This window comes from Emydura macquarii, unplaced genomic scaffold (genome assembly GCF_026122565.2).
Source record: "Emydura macquarii macquarii isolate MOO-44397 ecotype Brisbane River unplaced genomic scaffold, CSIRO-AGI_Emac_v2 contig_2369, whole genome shotgun sequence".
NCBI classification, from domain to species: Eukaryota; Metazoa; Chordata; order Testudines; family Chelidae; genus Emydura; species Emydura macquarii.
The window spans coordinates 1,784,335-1,804,589 of record NW_027132506.1 but is presented as its reverse complement, the minus strand read 5'-3'; the positions used below and the strand labels follow the sequence as shown (position 1 = coordinate 1,804,589).

At 50.1% G+C, this 20,255-nt stretch overlaps 1 protein-coding gene across 1 annotated transcript; it reads right to left on the bottom strand.

The window, feature by feature from the left end:
- Positions 1–2,802: 2,802 nt before the first annotated feature.
- Positions 2,803–19,828, bottom strand: ZMYND10 (zinc finger MYND-type containing 10). Its single transcript, XM_067561194.1, has 12 exons — positions 19,734–19,828; positions 19,144–19,252; positions 17,837–17,953; positions 16,138–16,191; positions 14,635–14,787; positions 12,305–12,393; positions 11,770–11,870; positions 8,827–8,999; positions 7,668–7,793; positions 4,690–4,811; positions 4,206–4,331; positions 2,803–3,558 (listed from the first exon to the last, which is right to left on the bottom strand). The coding sequence occupies exons 1-12, from the start codon at positions 19,826–19,828 to the stop codon at positions 3,459–3,461; spliced, it is 1,365 nt and encodes a 454-aa protein (XP_067417295.1). The 3' UTR covers positions 2,803–3,458.
- Positions 19,829–20,255: the final 427 nt, after the last annotated feature.

Below are 20,255 nucleotides of genomic sequence, written 5' to 3'. Positions count from 1 at the left end.
AAGATCTAAAGCGTGGGAAGCTGGGAGAGCCTGTGATAAGAGAGGCCCTGTCCCTCAAGACTGGCCTGGCCCAGCCTGCTCATGTTTGCATTCATGCTTATCTATCTACTAGGAAAGATTAAAGAAAATGCTGAATCTAACGTTTACAGAAGAAAAGTTGCTCTTCGAAGGTGCAGGCTGGATCCTTCCGCCTGGCTCTTTAGCACAACAAACATCTTCGTCTAAAGCGTCTGCCCAAGAGCCACATACAGTCACAGGTGACGTGGGCCTCGAACACTGGCACAGGACATTTCTGGGAGGAAAAACTTTCCTGCCGGGGGAGGAGAAAAGCTAGCCCTACTTCTAGTTTCTGCACATACCCGTGGTATTTTCCATTCACTTCACTTGTTCCATCATTGCTGACTCTTGGGATTTTATCATGAGTCTCAAAACATTCGGTGATTTTCTTAATGCCCCAGCCCCTGGAGTCACATGATTAGGGGAGCGTCTTGGCTCTCACTTAAAAGAAAAGTAAATTTCTAGCCCTTGGGATTGTGGAGGAAACCTTGAAATCATGGCCACTAAAAAGTTAAAAAAATCAGAAGTTCGGCATTGATTATTTAAAAAAAAATCTCATGTTTTTTAAGTCAATCTCATGATTTTGGGGGCCTAACTCATGGTTTTCAAACACTGGGGATTGGTCAGTCTCACTTTTTCTAACACATGCTGAAAGCTCATGTGAGAATGGTGTAGCCTTTAGAAGAGTTCAGAACCGGATCCAAATTTCATTGCTTTACTGATCATCGGTGGAAGCAAACCCCAGCGTTGTAACACCTCCAATATTTGGGTAAGACTGGCTCCTGATTAGACTAGTTTAGACCCTTCTCTACATCAAACCAATCTAGCATGAGCAGTCCTCTCCTCTTTTCTGGATGTATATTTAGGCCTTGTCTACACTAGCAGTTATTCCAGTAAAATTTTTGTTGCACAGGAGTGTGAAAAAACCCACACCCCTGAGCGACATAGGTTTTGCCGGCATAAGTGCTTTCTGTGGATGCTTATGTAGATGCTCTCCCACCGACATAGCTACCACTGCTCATTTAGGTGGTTTTATTATGTCAGTGGGAGACATAATGCGGCTACACAAGCGCTCTTACAGAGGCACAGCTGTATAGATACAGCTGTGCCGCTGTGAGTTTTAAGTGTAGACTAGCCCTTACGCATGCCGATGGCTTCTGGCCAGGATGACCTGGGACGGGGGCAGCAAAAGTTAGATAGCTGGCCAGAGAGACCCTTTTTGCAGATACATGAAGGGACAGCTCTTGGAGGAATAATTTGGTGTAATTCTCCACAGGGTCAATATAGAGACAAGGTGTGTGAGCATAAAACTGTTTAGTGTAAGTAGTTAGCACATATTGTAAGAGTCCATGCAAGGTGGAGTGGCCTATTAACACTGCTGCAGTCATCGGACAAAAAGAAGAGGTTAGTGGGTCACAGATTGTTGTAATAAACCACAAATCCGGTGTGATTTTTAGAGTCCAGCTGAGTAATGAATTACAGCTGCACTAGACACTAAAAGTCTGCTCCACTCTCCATTTTGCTTTGACCTTAGGAGTACCTTTCCCAGCCCTGAAGAAGAGCTCTGTGTGGCTTGAATGCTTGTCTCTCTCCCCAACAGAAGTGGGTCCAATAAAGGATATTTCCTCCCCCACCTTGTCTCTTTACTACCCTCGGACCTACATAGTGACAACTACATCGCAGACACATATGTGATCGTTAACAGGATTGAGCTGGCAGGATTCAGGCTCAGTGGAGGTTAACACTTGGGGAGCCAGCACTCCTCTCAGCATGGCCCAAACAACTGGGGAACTGATGAGCTCAGCTGCAGGGTGTGTCAGCATGGTGCTAGGGGAGGAACAATCAATATCAAACGAGATTGGCTGCGTAGGGACTGAACTCTCGCATTCTGACCAGAACACTGCTCCAAATGATCAGGGCTAACACAAGGAACATGGGAAGGTTAATGATTTGTGCTGTTTTCTGGATGGAGCTGATTGTTAATTTCATTTCTCACTATACTCCAGAGAAAGGAGAAAACCCCAGAGCAGGAAGCAAGTCCCTTGATAGCCACCAAGACTTCGCATTATGCTCTCAACCGTGAAACAATAAGCCTTCGAAAACTGAAGTCTTTGGCCTAACCACATCCTTTCCCCTGCCCCTCCCCAAGCCTACACTGCAAGGCCAATGCAAGGATGCTATAGAACTGAGCACCTAGATAAGGAAGGCACAAAAAATGTCACCTTCTGGGCAATTCCCACCCCACCCGTATGGCCCTGAGTGGAATCTGCGCATCAGCAGAAACCTTGTAAACTCATTACCGGCAAGATGGATTTTTTGCCCAACTCAGAAATAACATTATAAAACCTTCCCCAGTAGAACGATACAGGAAATAAGTGAGGAAGTGGTTTTGTCATCTCTAGGGTGACTGCTGCAGAGTGTCGCAGAAGGGAGATGAATGAGAACAAGATGGTTAGAGGTTCAACGTATTTACTGGAGAACAATTGTAGGGACAGGAAGTGGGAGTCCTAGAAGAAGAGGGTCTGAGCCCAGTGACTCTGTTGCTGGCCTCTGAGCCCTTGGGAGAAGATCATGTATTTCCCTTAAGGCCCATGGTGCATTCCAGCAGGTATTGAGAGCAGCAGTCAGTGGGTTAGTGCCAGACTTGCCAGCTGCCACTGAGTTGCAGTTGCAGAGTGGCGAGATCAGCGCTTATTGCCATGCTGCGGGACTGCAGGTGGCACCTGCTTCGGGCAGGATGCCAAGTGACACAAACTGGTTCTGAGTCATGGGTGGCAGCAGGGAGAAAGCTGCTTAGCACAAATGAGCCACAGAGGGCAGAAGCCTGTTCTCAAGCAAGGAAGGGTTCAGAAACTGGGAGACAGAATGGGGAATGATAGGACAGGGGCTCCCAATCTCAGCAGGCAATTTTCCTAGCCACCTAGAGAGAGGCCTCAGCTGTGCCGGCCCCACTGGCCCCACTGCTGCTTCCCACTGAGCTGTGCACCCTCTGAGGGCAGTGGATCTGGAGCTATTGTCCTTGGCTGCAAGGCTGCGATCTGGAGCAGCTCGTGCACTCCTGCAGTGTACACAGCTACACAGGAGGCAGGCAGCAGTGGTGCACTGGGCCCAAGTTAACAGAGTGAGGGGAAGCCAGCACTAGTCACACAAACCTGAAGAACCAGAAGTGGGCTTTTGGGTGTTCTCCGAGTGACTGGATCTGATCCTTCCTACCCTGGAGACATCGGTGCCCCGTGAGTGTCCCAGAGACAGCCTGTTCTTCTGAAGCTGCATTTAGCTGAGGCCTGGTTTGCTGTATCAGATGAACAAGGGGTTGTCTGTTTCCAGTTCTAACCCTTTGCTCTCAGATTGCATGAATGCCTGGGAGGAGTCGGCTGTCTTTGGAAGGCTCTGGCTCTGCATTATGGCTGCGCTTTCAGGTCCTCTTTTACTTTCTTCAGGGCATCAGCCATCAGGTTGCAAGCTTTCTTGTGCTTCTGCCAATGCTGCACCTGGCACTCCCTGCAAAGGAAAAGGGGACAGCGAGGAAACGGTAAAAAGAAACACATTGGGAACTCGGTCAGAGAGTTGGGATGGGTTATGGAGGCCTTCACCTCTAGGCCACTGCTTCAAATAAGGGCCAGCCAGTGACAAACATTGTTGCACTCTACCTGTGGCTCAGTGGTCTGTGTGCACCAGAGTAGGGGTATCTGTTGTAGTGGTCAATTGCCCATAGCCACAGGCACTGACTGTCCCCCTCTTAGTCTCAGCAATGAGGCCAAGGACCGAAGAGGCCAAGGAAACTGAACATCCACCCAGGGATGTTCCCTCTAGGTATAAAGTGAAGCACATTCACTGGGGAGGAAACAAGGTGGGGATGCTTACACTGCTGCTTTTGTTGTGGATAAACAGGGGATTCTGTGACTTCACGCATTGATTGGGAACTCCATGACAGTCATAAAGCCCAGGTGCATGGGGTACAACACCCCTCATCATGACGGGTGCAGAGACCAGCCAGGGCTGCTAGACCCAGCATCATTCAGATAATAGTGAGCACCAGCCAGGAGCACTCTAGTACCAGCTGCGCCCCAAGGAGAGATGGGATGCCCAGCAAAGCCCTGAGGGCAGCAGGGAGCTCTGACAGATCAGATTACACTCGGCATCATTACCGTTTGCAGTACCACTCATTCTGGCAGCGAGAGCAGCGCTTTGCTGCTTCAGAGCCACACAGCCCGCACTTGGGTTTCTCTGGGACTAGAGCCTCCATCACATCCAGGTTGTATGTCTGTGCCCACCTGGTTGAGGACAGAAAGCAGGCATCAGTGGCTGGAGCAGGAGATTCATGTGAAAGGTGGTGTCTGTCCTGATAAATCTTCCTTATCCTCCAACACAGGATGAGCCTTTAGGTCTGACCCTGCTATCCCTCCCGTCCCACTCTCCAAAAAGGGACCTCCTCCCGCAGGCTAGGATTACTGCATCACTCAGTATCTCAATCTTCCCCAGTGCAGTGAAACTTACGCTGACTATTTTCTCTTGTCAAGAAGCCTCTGCTAATTGGGACGATGGCTGTGCAGGGCTTCCTGTATCCCACAGCCTCATGGCACGAGTGGAAAACTGAGATTGGCCTTGCAAATAGACTTGCTGGGGTCTTACCGGCATGCCAGGTGTTTCAATTCATCCTCCGAGGGGCTGAACACATGCTTCACCTGGTGCTTGGCGATCGCCTGCCATTTCCCAGAGTTCTCTCTGACAACATGGTCCCAGATGATGGGAATCTGTCAAGACAGTGACAGGGGTGAGAGGAGAGTCATGGCCTAGCATTATAAACCTGCCAATACAGGGGTGATTCTGGGGCAGGATATGCAGGGACAGCAACAACACCTGGGGTCAGTGTAGCTCAGGCAGGTGATGAGCACGGACCTGTATGAGAGCAAGAAGCAGGTGTGGAGGAAGAGTGAAGGAAGATGTGTTAGATTTGTGTGTGTATGTAGGAGGAGAAGGAACATGTAACAAATCTGTGTGTGTAGGAGAGAAAAATGTGTTGTGTACGCATGTGTATGTGAGAAGACGCGACAGATCTGTGTGCGTACACACATTTGTGTGTAGGGGTGAAGGAAGATGACAAATCTTTGTGGGTACACGTTATCCTGTGTAGCGGTTGAAGGAAGATGTGACAGATCCACGGAAGCAACAGTAGGCTGTTACAAGAAGAACCCTTTCTCAGAGTTCATTGAGAAGAGGCCATAGCACATGCCTCCTAGCTGCATAAGACTGAAGGGAAAGCTCAGTCCTTAACAGCATTTATTCAGGGAGGTGCTTTGATCCCCCATTCCCTTTGCATCTTCCCACTACATTTGTCCCCTTAAGTTCTCCCAATTCCTTCCCTTTCACCCACACACTCCTTGAATTCCCATGTCAGCCCCAGCCTCCCTTCTCTCCGGGAGGATGAAGGTGATGAGGCTTCTTGCAGATTCCTTCACTGACAGAGGTGATAAGGGCTAAGTTAAACAAGGCTATGCTTCCATCTAATCCTTGGGCAGCCTCTCTGGTTGGGAGTGAGAAATCAGCAGCCGTGCTTGAACTCAAGTAAGATGAAGCACTCTCACCAAGCTGGGGGGGGAGGGTGGGGTGGCGAAAGGCCCAGATGGGACCTGAATGGGCATTGCAGAGTCTCTTGCTTGATTTGATCTTTTCCTCTGAACTGAGAACTTTTTCCACTCATCATTTCTCTGAACAGAAACACCTTGGCAAGAGCCTTTCAGTGCAAAAGAGCAAATGCCAGCCAAAAACAGCGCATAGAGCTCAGGCTCCAGAAGAAAAGCTACTACTTCAAATGAGATGTCGTCCCTGCAGAGTAAAACAGCCAAGCGGAGGTGGAGAAAGAAGGGCTGGTTTCTGAGAAGCAAACAGTGGAAAAAAGCCTTTTTCATCATTGCTTGGCACAGTGACAGTGGTGAGTTCATTGGGCAGGATACATGGTTGACATGCATGACTACAGCTGGCTTCCCCCAACCCACTCAAGATGCTGAATCCAGTTACATGCATGAGGTTAGCAATGCAAGCTGAAAAGGAGGTTGACGGGATTAGAACGGCAGCGCATTTAAGGGCCAGATACAAACCCTCCAGAGCGATGGCTGCGAACCCCTGCATCGCTAACTCGCTCTGAGCAGGCCAGATGTGGGAGTGGAAAGTGACTCCCTAGCTACCTCCACTCGATTCTTGCCAAAATCACCATCCCTTGCTGCTTTGCTTACTGCACCTCTCTCTTCCCAACTCTCTTGACTCCAGCCTGTGCATAAAGACGTGAGGCCACAGCACCCCATCCTCCGTCTAGTCAAGGTCAGGTCAAAACCTCCTGTTATTAAACCCCATGAGCTGACTTTAAGTGCAATGTCTCTCCCGCTCCTCCCCATTCCATTCCTCCACTCAGCAGTAGCCTCTTCTCTCCCTCCACACCAAGTTGTCACTCTGAGTATAAGAGCCTTCTCCTCTGCAACTCCTGCCATCTAGAAGAGCCTCCACTTTCTCTCTCTTTGCAAATCCCATTGGAATGCACCTGTCTTCTCCCCAGCACACGCCCCTCGATTTCCTTCTTTCCCTGCTAGTATTTAAGTGCTCTGAAAAAGCATTTGATTATGTGTTTCTGTGAAGAATGTAGTACAAATTACATATGTATGCTACAAAACCAAGGACCCTGTTCATTGGGAGCCCTCATTCAACTCTCCAGAATTCAAGGAGATTTTAACATTATCACCAATACACTCGCAATCAAGTTGCTTGAGTGGCACAACTTTTCTGGCCTTCTCCCTTGGACTACAGTACCAGACATCCCAGGGCAAGGGCCATAATAAGGGACTCTTCCATTGGGATTACCATACATGGAAGGGAGATTAAGGGCTGTGGTAAACAAAGAATTAATTGTCACTGAGAAGCAGCTGCTTTATCCCCCTCAACTCAGACACCCTGCCTAGAGAGTCACTGTGATCGTGATGTTTATAACCCAGTGTCATGTCACTGTTGGCTGCTACCTTGTTCCCCACTCAGCCGTGGCTGTAGCATGAAGCAAAGGCTGTCTTACAAGGACACTACTGGAGCAGGGTGGGGAGAGTGTCGTGCTAGTGAGAGCTGGAGTCTGTGCAGGACTCTGTAAAGAAATGGCAGGCACAGTCTGACCCATGGCTTCCATTACCGTGGTAGCTGTGTACCTCACAATCTCCAGTGTGTTGATCCTCACACACCCTGTGCAGCAGGGCAGGGCTATTATCCCCATTGTACAGATGGGGAACTGAGGCACAGTGAGATTGAGTGACTTGCCCAAGGTTACACAGGGAGTCTGTGGCAAAGCAGAAATTGACCTCAGTTCTCCCGAGTTCTAGCACAGTGCCCTAAACACTGAGCTATCCTTCCTCTCCATAATGCCTAGACACAGAATTCCATCTCAGGGCTCCGGTGACTCTGGATTTCTCTCATGTCACCATCGCTTGAGGCAAGGGCAAGCTGCCCAGGTCTCAGCTGCCTGTCTGGCCTGTGTGGGGAGCAAGCCCCCCAGGGGATGGCAGTTGATAGCAGCCTTGGAGAGCTGGAACAGAGGAGACAGACTGGCCTTAGGAGAGGGATGGTGCTGGAGATACCTGCTCCAGGATGAGGTCCTTTTTGGGAGGCACAGGCTCTGTCACTGCAAGATGGCTAAGAAATCTCTGCATCTCCACCAGATTTGGCAACTGGTCAATGAGGACATCAGTCAGGAATGCACGGAGCTAAACCCAGAGAAGGAGAGAGCAGAGCGAAACAAGAGAGATCAGAACAAAGCAAAGAAATAATCCACAGAGGATACACTAGTTACCAGGTGGCCACAAGCCAGCTCAGCAACATCCCATTGAGCAGAGCATTAACTTCAAGATAAGGAGTGTCAAGAAGAGTTAACATCATCAAGAGCTAAAATCATCCGGGCTCCATTGCTCAGCAGCAAATCTAGGCATTAAGCATCGTCAAAAGCCTGCAGTACCTGGAACTGCAGGAAGCGCTGGGGGTGAGGACTGAGTTGCACTGTCAGAGCTGTGTGGGGAGCTCCAGGCTAGAAGAGGCAGGGAGCTGTGGGGTGGGATTGAGGTGCTTTGGCAAAACTAAGGGAGGGAGCCCGGGACTGGAAAAGCAGGAGAGGCGCCTGTGGGCTGGGACTGAGCTGCACTAGCATAGCTATTTATGGGAAGTTTGCACAGCACCTGCCTGCATGGCTCGGGTGCTCTCAGACTCATCCTTCCACAGGCACTAAATCCATAAATAGCATAACCCTAATTAAAGCAATAAAAAAAACTTCTCCACCTCAGCAAGCCACTTGTGAAATTCTCACTAATGTGATGGACTGGCAGCCCTGGAGCCTGAGACCCTTTACCTCCACAGAAATTTCAGCAGCAATGTGGGTTTTCCCACACACCGTGTCAAAGGGTCTCAAATCTGCCCTGGAGAGACCATTCTGGGGTGAATCCAGTCCCCAGGGCCCCCTCTGTCCTTGGACTCCGCTGAGACTGATCAACAAGGAGCTAATTTATGCCAGTTGGTGAGGTATTTGCCTTTAAACTTGACTGGCATGAAAGAAGAAGCCATCTTGGAACTGGTGACGTGGTGAGGCTTTCCCAGCTTGTGATACAGGGTTCAACAAGGAAATGTCCACCTGGCACATTTATGAAGTGAAGACAAGAGGGCATCTCTACCTGCGGGAAGGTCCTACTTCTCCCTGCACCTAGGCAGCATGCTGGGTATATGTACGGGCTATGCACACTAGTCTTGTACCTTTAGGAGCTGGCTCTTGTTGAAACCGTCCAAGTTGTATTTCCGCTGGCATCCTGGGCTCAGGAGGAGGTTATACAGGGCGATCCACACCTGCCCATCCAGCTTGGTCATCTTCACGTGATCTTCAGGAGGCACCACATGCCATGCTCCGTTCTCAAACTTCTTTAGCTTGCCTGAGAGACACAGCCGGTAAGATAGAGGTTGAGACCGAGACACCAGAGAAAAGCGGGCCCAGTGGTTAAGGTGCCAGCTGGGACTCAGATGACCTAGGTTCAAGTCTCTGCTTCAGCACAGACTGCCTGTGTGACCCTGGGCGAATCACTCAGTCTCTCTGTACCTCATTTTCCCTCTGTAAAGTGGGGCTAATAACATTTCCCTACCTCACAGGTGTGTGTGAGGACAAACACATTAAAAGATTGCGAGGTGCTCAGATACAGGTGATGAGGGCTAGATAAGGACCTAAGAGAGAGAAAGAGATCCCACGGTTTTATCACCTGTATAGTCACTCGGGAATATATACACAGATCAGGGAGCCTGGGAAGGAAGAAATGCTGCTGGGCTGGCATGAGAAGGATATGGAGGGATCGACCCCAAAAGTGTGTGGGGGTCAGCAGTGCCCTTTCCATCCTTCCCCCTGACATCACAGAGTCAGTGCTATGCCCCAGCTTTTAAACAGTCCCTTGGAGGATCCCCTTCTGTGTGGCAGACCTCCCAAGGTGTTCCACTTTTCCAGCAGGGCAGGCCATGCGGCCTCACCACCACTGAGACTGAGCCTCTGGGCTTCTGCACTCCTGCTTCACACTGCGAGCAGTGCCCAATGAAGCCTACTGAGACAGGCTCCTGGCCAGAGACCTGAACGCTCTGCGGGAACCCTTGCACGTCTGCAAATGCGTACCGTGACAGCCGGCAGCCTTTTCAAAACAGTCGGGTTTATCAGTCAGCTAGAACACGGCACCAGAAGTCTTTAGGTTAGCATAGAGAAATGAAGGTTAAGACCTAGTCCATCTGGCCAAGCCAGGGCCATCAGCCAGCCAAGCTGCCAGGGACTCCAGGCTCTCTGTTTCTCTCTATCCCGTCTTCAGTCCAAGGTGAGAGCACGGTCTCTCTTCAGAGGGCAGCACTTAACACTGACACTTTTCCCTTTGTTCTCAGGCTGGGCCTTTGCTTAGCTTCCCTGCCAAGAGGGAAATCTCCTTCCTCCTGGCCACTGTTTGCTAGATGTGAATGTCCTGGTCACTGGGGTTTCCCATGATCTTTTTTGGGTTCTCCACTTATATGGGTGGGTTTCAAAAGGTTCTAGCCAGTTCTTTAACGACCCATTCTTTGTGCCTCAGACAGCAAGGTGACACACACACCTCGTTTCTGTTCTGCTTTAAGAGCAGACTTAACCCTTTTGCCTGCACTGGGTAGTAATGCAAAGCACAGAAGGAAACAGAGGCACATGTAGGATTAAAAAAATATTACAGCGCATGCCCATTTCATCACACTCCCTTCAATCCCTGCCTCTGCTGCAGGGCCTTATATCAAGGCTCCTTTGTGATGCTCCTGAATCTGTGGGTGGGGAGAAGAGACTAATTTCCTGGCTCTGTTAAGGGGAAGAAGGAAATCCCCAAATGCTCCAGCAGCAAAGCTCTGCACCTACAAGTGTTTCCTCCTCCTTTGACTGTGTGGCCTCTCTACAAGCTGTGAACCCTCTGCCTTGTTTCCCTGACTCCTCCTCTGGAACCCTGCAGACTGAGAAGGCTTTGCAGAGGGGAGCACAGGTTCCCATGCTATCTCCTGCCTCGCAATCAGCCCCACTCAACAAGTCTTTCACAGGGTCTCCCCTTCTGCAGGACCCAGATGCTCCCATTCCCCTCTGCTCTCTTTGTCTCACACAGAGGTTTGGAGTGCCCCCCTCCAGGCCAGCATGCTCTAAGCCATATGGGGTGCTAGGGAGTCACTGAGAGGAAGATGCTGTAAGCCCTGAACTCTTTATGCAGAGTTCATGGACACTGCAATTCCCATGTGCAATGACTCCCCATCCCAGGGAGCCTTGCTGGGGGACAGAGCAGTGCAGACGATGCTCAGGGCCAGGGTTTCTGTGGGAAGAGAAGAAATGGAAGAACTGATCAGTGGGTCTGTGGCAAGAGTGAAGAAAGATGAGTAGCCTCTGGGAGCAGCTTTGACACCTGGAAAGGATCATGGCTGTGCTCCCCACACTTACCTTTACAGGGAAGTGTTGGGTAGCCAGGGGTCCTGCCTACAGGTTTCACTACCTAGATTAACCACCATGCTTATACGCAGTTGTGGCCAAACCCCTGGGAATGCTAGTGGGAACCAGCCAGCCTGGTTCTGAACCAGGTCAGCCATGCCAACACTGATCTGATCCACTGCCTGTGACCCTGGTTTAAGGTGGGCTGGAAGCATGTTTGTTAAGCCTGTTTGGAACTACAGTTTGGATGAGACTCCAGTGCATACCGCAGTGGGCACGGTTGCCAGAGAGGAGTGGGCTGATAAGCATGTCTCTCTAAGCACACCCTATTGCTGGTCGTAGAGGATGAAGATTCCCTAGCAGGTAGGATGGGGCAGGTGAAGGGGGCTGGCAGATACATTAGGTTTGTATTGTGCTCTTTTACTGCTTTGAGGAGATCAGCGTAGGAGCTGCCAGATTTGGATGAGAGACAGCCACAAGCAGGAACCATTTTGGGAAGGGCAGCTGTCCACCCAATACCAGCTGAGCGGTGTCTACTCAAGAACTGAGCCAATGGGCGAATACAGACCCACGTACCTGGATGGAAGGGGAAGGAGACAGGAAGGCTAGATGGAAATCTGTGTGAAAGATGGAGAATGAGAACTGAACCTGGGGAGGAGATTTTAGCTAGTTCTCCCTGTATGGGAACCATCTACTAGATGGAGCTCCAAGTAAAAAATGCTACAGCCCCATGGGCGCACACTTTATACCTGCTTCGTGCCGGCTCCATGGACAATGTTCCAGGAGCTCTACGAGAAGGCAGGGCAGGTTATGAACGTTCAGCATCCTTGTCAGGGCACTCAATGGCAAGCTGGAGAAAAACAAGAGTGGAACTAGTGAAAACACCAATTGCAAGCAATGTAAGATCAGCTACAAATGGCCTCCAAGGGTCTGGGAAGAAGCAAAAATGACAGTCGCTCAAATGAAATCACAGTTAGATCAGGGGCAAAACCCACACCAGCAGCCATTGAGAACAGCCTGATCTCACACCAGGGCACTAATGCCAGGATCCACCGAGCATGGCCAGGTCCAGACACTGGTGCTAGGTTTGACTTTCAGGTGCTAAGTTCCCACTGCCAGCTACTGAGAGCAGGAGGAACCACACACCAGAGCTGTAGTGCCACGATCTGTACATCCCGCTACTAGGCACAGCAGGATCCAGACACCAGGGCAATCACCCCATAACAAACCCACCCCATTTCCTAGGCTCATCCCTGGACTCTCCTGTGAGCCATAGCTGCTTACCTGTCTACCTGATCAGTGATGAAACGGAGCACAGATAGGGCCCTCAGGGAGATCTCAAACTCCATCATCTCCGCCTGCTTCTGCAGTTCCTAAGGGGGTGAGAGCACAGACTCACAAGCACACTAGATTTAGGGCGAGCTGTTTTTCTGCAGAGTTATAAAGGAGGCAGCAACTGGGCTGGCTCTCAACAGGAAAGGACTAGTTAGGAAGCCAGCTGATTCCTGCCCCCCACATCAACATAAACTGCAATCACACGAACACTTTTCTTACAAGAAAGTGACGGAGAGCGGAGTGCTGTGAGTACTCCAGAATATAAAAGCTAGTCCATTGCATGAATGCGCCAGGCTCCCTATATGAAGTATGCCACAGGCTGCTGCTGGCAGTGGCACATATAGCCAGGTCACAGAAGGGCAGGCCATATACCCAGTCCTGATGCTGAGTGCTCAAGGCCAGCTCGAGAAAGGAGTAACTGCCCTGATCCACCATTTGAGAGATCCTAACATTAGCATGGCCCCACCTTTAACTATCCCTGAATCCTTCTGTGAACTCCAGTGTCATGAACCTGTGTCTGGAGCCTCCCCGTATAGAAACAATTGTTGAGTGGATGGATATAAACTGGCCACCTAGAAGTTTAGGCTTGAAATTAGACAAAGGTTTCTAACCATCAGAGGAGTGAGGTTCTGGAACAGCCTTCCAAGGAGAGTAATGAGGGCAAAAAACCTAACTGGCTTCAAGACTCAGCTTGATAAGTTTATGGAGCAGATGGTATGATGAGACTGCCTACAATGACATGTAGCCCATCTGTGACTTCTAGTAGCAAATATCTCCAATGGCCAGTGATGGGACACGAGATGAGGAAGGCTCTGAGTTACTACAGAGGAATTCTTTCCCAGGTATCTGGCTGCTGCTTCAGGTCAGATCTGAAGAAGAGCTCTGTGTAGCTCCAAAGCTTGTCTCTTTCACCAACAGAAGCTAGTTCAATAAAAGATATTATCTCACTCACCTTATAGCCATCTGTTTTGTTCTTGTTCTGAGTGTTTACAATACCTAACATAATAGGGTTCTGGTCCGTGACCAGGGTGTCTAGGTGCTATGGTAATACAAATAATAAATAATAATGGGCTCTATCATGGAAAAGAGAGCAAGACTGTAGGTTTAACTCTGTCACAGGGAAGGGTGGCTGTGGGTAAAGATAGCAGACACTGGACCAGGCATAAGCAAACTGGATGGATGGTTTTCTCAAAGACATGTTAATTCAAACAGGAATTATTGTGGGGAAATTCTCTGGCCTGTGTTATCCAGGAGGTCAGCCTAGATGATCGCAGTGGTCCATTTTCATCTTAGAATCTATGGAATCCTCTCAGTATAGGCACTGTTCAATACTGTACTGCAATAGCTGGGAAAGTCATTCTCCCTTGGGCCACCTCCAAAGGTTAACAGAATTGCCCAGTGGGGAAATACATCCTGAAAAACATCCCTATTGTCCTCTGGACTCCCATGACTTCCTCTCCAGCTTTTGAAGATGAGCATAAGTTTGGGCAGGAGGACAAAGGGTGAATACAATTCTGGAGACTACTGCTTGTCTCACTTTAAATCCATTTCACTAGAAGATTCTGATGGTGTGTCCCATTTACAGAGAAGAATTTTAAGAGCTGAGGAAAAAAATCCCAGATGCACAATACTGTCTCATGCCAAAAAGCAGATGAAAAAGCAATATGATATGGAGCAACAACGATACACCCAGAACCGGGAATGGTTCAGGAGATTGGATATAGCCTTTTTCTCCTCAGGTCAATGGTTCAAAACAGGCCCAGGACAATGGAGGCTGAGTTGTTGCCATCTCCTGGGGGTTAGGTGGCTGTGTGAAATGAGTTTTAGGCCAGTTCCGAGTGGAAACTTATAGAGATCTCAAAAAAACACCATTGCAATTAACACTGACTGGTTCCCTCACTCCTAGTCTTAGCAGAGAGGTCAAAGACACAATGGTTCCTAGAAACTGGACTGCCCTCTTTCCCTACAGATAGTCTCATAAGGGCATGGTTGAAGCACACTTGTAGGACAGAGTGAGAAAACTCACACTGTCTCTGCTCATGCTAAGCCACCAGTGAGAACAAATCACCAATCAAGAGACCTCCACCAACACCAAATTAATGTAGAGGAATACCCTGGTAAAGTGGAGTTGTTCATCAGGTTCTGGATATGAGGGCCATCATGACTTATAATTATGGTCTTTCCCAGTCATGGAAATTTAACTCCCTCCCTCAAGGTAACTCTCTGTACAGGGATCAGATGTACCTGCTGGAAGTTGGGAACTTGCACTTTTAACCCACCTGCATGGATGATGCATTGGCCAGATCATCAGGCAGAAGCTTTTCATGGGTTGGAAACTCCCCGTTGGCGCTCCGAGCTGCTAGCAGGGTCAGTTTACGGTGGCTATAATCAACCAAGTCCAGAAGGGTGTCCTCAGCTGATTCGCAGATCTCCTACACAAGAGGCGACAGAGTGCTGTTTGAGAGGAGAAGGTATTCCCTTCAGAAAGATCATTTTTCAGATGGCCTTCTGATTAGAAAACACCAGTCCAACTGCAACCATACCTGCAGACCTCAGTGTCACAGGGATTTATTGAGATCCACCTTATGGCTTCAGGCTGAACATAGACAGAGCTACGGGGTGGCGCTGGATTGCCTTAACTCTGTATGTCCATCTTCTCAATTTCTGGGATTTTACGCTTTATCTTTAAAGTGGCAGAACTGGAACTAGAACTCAGAGGGGTCTTATCATAGGGTCTGGTCTATGATCCAGCCTGTCACAAGTCTCCTGGGAGTGACAGCTTTAGCATGCCAGCTCCAAGGATCCACACAGTGCCACAGGAGCAGATCTGTGACCTCCAAAACTGGGCCTTTGGCACCAGCATCCCATCTCTCTCTCTGTGGCTCACAGCAGTGAATCCAGCCAAGCCAGAGTCCTGTGGGACGCTGTACTGTAGCTCCTCAGGGCACAGTGCTCTCAGTGAGTATTTACAGTGACCCAGGCAGCCTTTTAAAAACAAGGTCACCATTTATTGATCACCTGGCACATAGTACCTGGAAGTCCTTAGGTTAGCACAGAGAAATGAAGGTTAAAGTACAGTCCATTCTGGTCAGCCCAGAGCCCCTGACACACTGTAGTGAACTTCATGTTTAGGTTTTGTGTCTTTCCCACAGTTTGACCTCCTCAGTCAGTTTCCAGGTGAGAGTCCTGACTCCTTCCAGAAGCCAACTCTTTATCCCCCTTCCCACACCTTCCAGTCCTTTGTTCCTGAGCTGGGGTCTGTCCCCAACTTCCCTGCTGAGAGGCAGGGAAATCCATCTTCCTCTGGGTCGTTGGGTGCTAGGTGTCAACGTCCTGGTGACAAGGTTTTTTTTTCCAATGTCATCTCAGATTGGCTGTTGATATGGAGTCAGCTTCAGCCAGTCCTTTTTTTATTGACCAATTCAGGCTCAGACAGCTAGGTGACACATATTCACCTCTCTCTCTTAACCTGCCCTGACAGCCAACTTGGTGCTTCCCCCCATCCCCGGGTAGCCAGGCAAAATATAGGGGAAACTGAGGAACACACAAGGGGAAAATATAGGGGAAACTGAGGCATTCACAAAAATACTATAGGAAATTCCCACTTCATCACAGGTCTGGAATCTACTCCCATGATTTGTTCACTGCACCAAGCTGCGTCTCTAATTGCAATTTTTGGGAAAGGTTTGCCATGACCTGAAAGGTATGCAATGACCTGAAATTATCTGGGATTTCTCCTGTTCTGGGGTCCTTGATTTAACACAGCTGAACTTGCCTCTTACCTTGTGAAAAAACACTGTCTCCAGGAGGTTGATAATAGAAGCTTCATGGTGCAGCTGAGAGAACACAGGGAGACAAAGCAAAAGTCAGATGAACGTAGTTGTACATCATCTACAGTGCCCATGGTAATACGTATCCGGCCTGTGGCATGTAACTATAGTACCCTCTAACATAGGTGCAGCCAAAAGCCCAGCCAATGAGGCAAATGCAACCCATGGACTCCTTAACTGGGTTCATCCTTAATATGGATATACGGCCTGTGAAAACTACAGGTCCCAACAAGCAATGCTCCATCATGATCTGTCTGCAGGCTGCAGCACTGCAAGCTGGGAGCCAGAGTCTGAACCTCTGTCAAAGACGGAGGGAGAGCAACTGACTGCAGTCTGCAAGTTTATCATGCAAATGATACCCTCTGGTTCTTGGCAGGCAGCCAGTGTGGCCTCTCTGCTGGCTTCACTAGATGCTTGTGCTCCAAGATACTGCTGTGTCCTTTGCTACTGAGATCAGTTCCACCACCAAAATGGCCAATGAAGACCTCTCACTGAAATTCTTTCAGCAGCAAAGGGCCTCCTCTTTCCAGTCACCAAGGTGTCTAACCTAAGAGATCCCATCAGATGGCAGATGTTGCTGTGAAGATGCTTAGAAGCCCAGCACATTAGCTGCATTACAGGTGGTGGGACAGGAAGTTCTATACTTTCCTCTAAAACATCCATCTTTGGCTTCCATCAGAGTACTGGACTATACAGACTATTAGAGTCTATTGCTATCACAATGCCTAAGACAGTGCCCCCTGATGCAGCATTACCTAGTGGCCATAGCTGAAGTGTCCAGGGCAGACAGGAGTGTGGCAGGATTTCTTAGAGTCCCAAGAACTTACTGGATCAACTCTCTTTTCTCCACATACATGCTGGTACATGTACAGTGTGGAATCCTGTCAATCAGCAGCTTGAACACCTGTGAACTGCGCTAACTAAAAGGCAATGAAACTCAAAGCAGAAAAGACCGTCTCTCTCTGTTTTTAGAAGCAAGAGGTTTTTAGTGCCATGTTAAAAATGGCCAGAATACCATTCACACCCAGCACTTTGAATGAAGTGTAAAATCACAGCTCTGAGAACTTTTGGTTATTCAAGATTCCATGGCTCTTTTTATAGGGGCAGTGGTTACCCAGTCTCCTGGCCAAAGTCTAGGATAGGTGATTACATTCTGCTGGCTGTCACAATTGCCATTGTAGTTTCAACTGGATAGGAGATCCTTCCTTATTGCCTGTCCTAAACTTATGTAGTGTTGCTGTGTGCAGTTAAACAGCAGCAATGTTCTATCCCAGAGGTGGCTGCATTTCAGAGGTGGGGGGGGTGATCCTTGCGTAAAGAAGTGCTTTGGGATTTTTGAGACGAAAGGCCCTACGTAAATAAGAGTAAGTTATTTTATCATTAAACCATTGCCTAAAACCTCTTCTTTCCCCTCCAGCCCTTGTGAACAATGATTGGTCCCACAGAATTTGTAAGAGTTTTGCCTGTAAAAATGACTCACATGCAACTACTAGACTAAAAGCCTTAATGGGATGCAGACAAAGTGTCTTGTGATGCAAGCCTGCTGGAGCAGAGGTACCATGCAGTGGTGCCACTGTGCAGGACATTACAGATCATGGCAGTGCACTTGAATGCTATGCAAGTTTGTTTTCCAAAACCCTTCTATACTCACCACCAAGTAGATGGGAAAGGTGCTTTTTGGTTTGAAATCCTCCAGCTGGCACAGCACAGGGAACACCTTGTGCTTCCAGATCTCCACAGAGATCAATTCCTCAATGAGAGTAGGGATCTGGACAGAAGAGTAGACAGTGGATAGTGAAACCTTTCAGGTTCAGTGTATGGTCCAGGTAAGAGAAAACACACAGAAAAGCCAAATGCCATAGGAATATTTCAGTCCCAGAGGAGAGGATACTGAGACAAACTGCAGCTCTCCTAGTTGGCAGTTTTGTTGCACTGTTAATCTAGGTACTTGCGTGTGCCTCATTGTCGTACTATCTGCTTCATCCCATTGACAGTCTTTTCTGAAACCTGTATCTGTCCCCACCTTTCTACTGGGTGAGATGGGACAGCACATCTAGTGCAGGGAAAAGAGGGAGACAGAGTTCTGCTAGTCTATTTCCTAATACACCAGAAATGCAGTGCATGATCTCATGGACAGAGAGTCACTTTGTTTAACAGCAGTCCCTCTCTGGTGCAACCAAACTTGCATTCAGCGTTCAGTTCTGGGGTCCTCCATACCCCAAAATGTAGACAAACTGGAAGAAGTACAGAAGCAAGCAATAGCTACAATTTGGGAGCTGATTATTGTTATGGGGAGGAGAGAACAAAAGCCTAAGGTGTAACAAATTCAGGCTAGAAAATAAGGCACACATTTTTAACAAAGGGTGGAACGATTTAACTAAGGATGTGGTGGATTCTCCGTCACTTGAAGTCTTTAACTCAAGATTGGCTGTCTCATTCTAAAAAAAAAAAAAAAAAAAAAGTGCTATCTCAACCATAAGATATGGATTTGATTCAGGAATCACTGGGTGAAACTCAATGACCTGTGGTACTCAGGAGGTCAGGCTAGATGATGAGAATGGTCCCTTCCAGCTTTAAAAGCTATGAATCTATAATGTGGCTAAATGACTAAAGTCACGGACAGGGCTGACTACACAGTATTGGAAGGGTGCAGATGCCAAGTACGGAGGGAAGTTGATTAAGTTGGTACAACAGCGTAGTTCTGGCCAAAGGAAAATTTGGGCTCCATATCAGGCCACATTTCCTGACAGTGAGGTGAATTAGAGTGTGGCTGCATCTCTCCAAAGGAAGAAGCTCACTTGGACTCAGCAGTGTAGGGGGCGAGGTTGCCTAGGATTGGGGCTGATGGGTGAATAGGACCCTGCAGAGCTTTCCCTCTCTGTCTCATCCGCTCAATGCACTCCCCATAGGGCAGAGCACTCTCGCCCCACAGCTCTCTTTGGCCTGCACAGTGATCACCTTGGCGTAGTTCACCAGCAGCTCGGTGAGGAGCTCTTCCTGGCCGGCAGAGGCGCTCAGGATGGCCTGCATGTTCAGCTTCTCGATGGCCTCATGCTGCCGGAGCCATCTAGGGAGCCGGAGCAGGGCAGTCAGTGTCCACATCCCATGGCACACCTGGTACCCCAGGCCTCCCGCTCCAGCCCTGCCCTGATCAGCTTGGGGGCACACCTTCCCCAGGCAGAGACACACACCCCCAACCTAGGGGGTGCCCCCCCCTTTGGGACTCATCACACCCCCAACGAGGCCCTTCCCCTGGAACTGGAGGCTGCTCTGCCTAATCTGCCCCCCCCACATCCAGTGGGACTCCCCTTCGCCCCAGGAGCACCCCCTCACTCAAACCCACTGGGCGGGGCCTCACCTCTGCCCCGCCCCCCCGCGCACCCACACACACACAGACCCCGCCCCCGCTGCCCCTCACACGCCAACACCAACACCTCCCCCCGGGACTCCGCTCCGCCTCCTCCTGACCCCCCCCTCAGGAACTCCCCCTTTCTTAGACCTCCTCGGGGACATCCCGCCCCCAGGTCACGCCCCCCCCAGTCTCGGACCCGTGGTCCCCGGTGTCCCGCAGCGGGACGCTCCGCAGCGCCTGCACCAGGGCCTCGGCCTCCGCGGGCAGCAGCAGCGCGGCCGCCTCCGCCATGGCCCGACGCCGTCACCATGGAGACCGAGACGGGCCCGCGCCGCCCTGGGCTGGGTGTGGGGCAACGGCCGCGAGAGCCCCGCCCTCAGTCCCTGCGCGCGCCCGGCCCGGCCCGGCTCTGCCCCCCCCCCCAGTAGCACCCGTCCCGCGTCGTGCCCGCCCCCGAGCCCATGGGGCGGTGTGAGCCCTCCTCTGGCTCTGCCCCCTGCCGCCCCCCACCGCCTGTCTCCCCCCTGCCGGGGGGTGTTGCGAGGGGCATAGAGCTACGTGCGGCCTGCTCTGGGGGAGCAGCACCACCCCGGGGCCCAGGGCTCAGGAGAGGCACCGCCCCATCCCCCGCCACCGGGCACCAGTCCGTCCCCCCTCCCCCGCCACTGCTCCCCACCACCGGCCACCAGTGCGTCCCCCATTCCCCGGCACCGCCCCA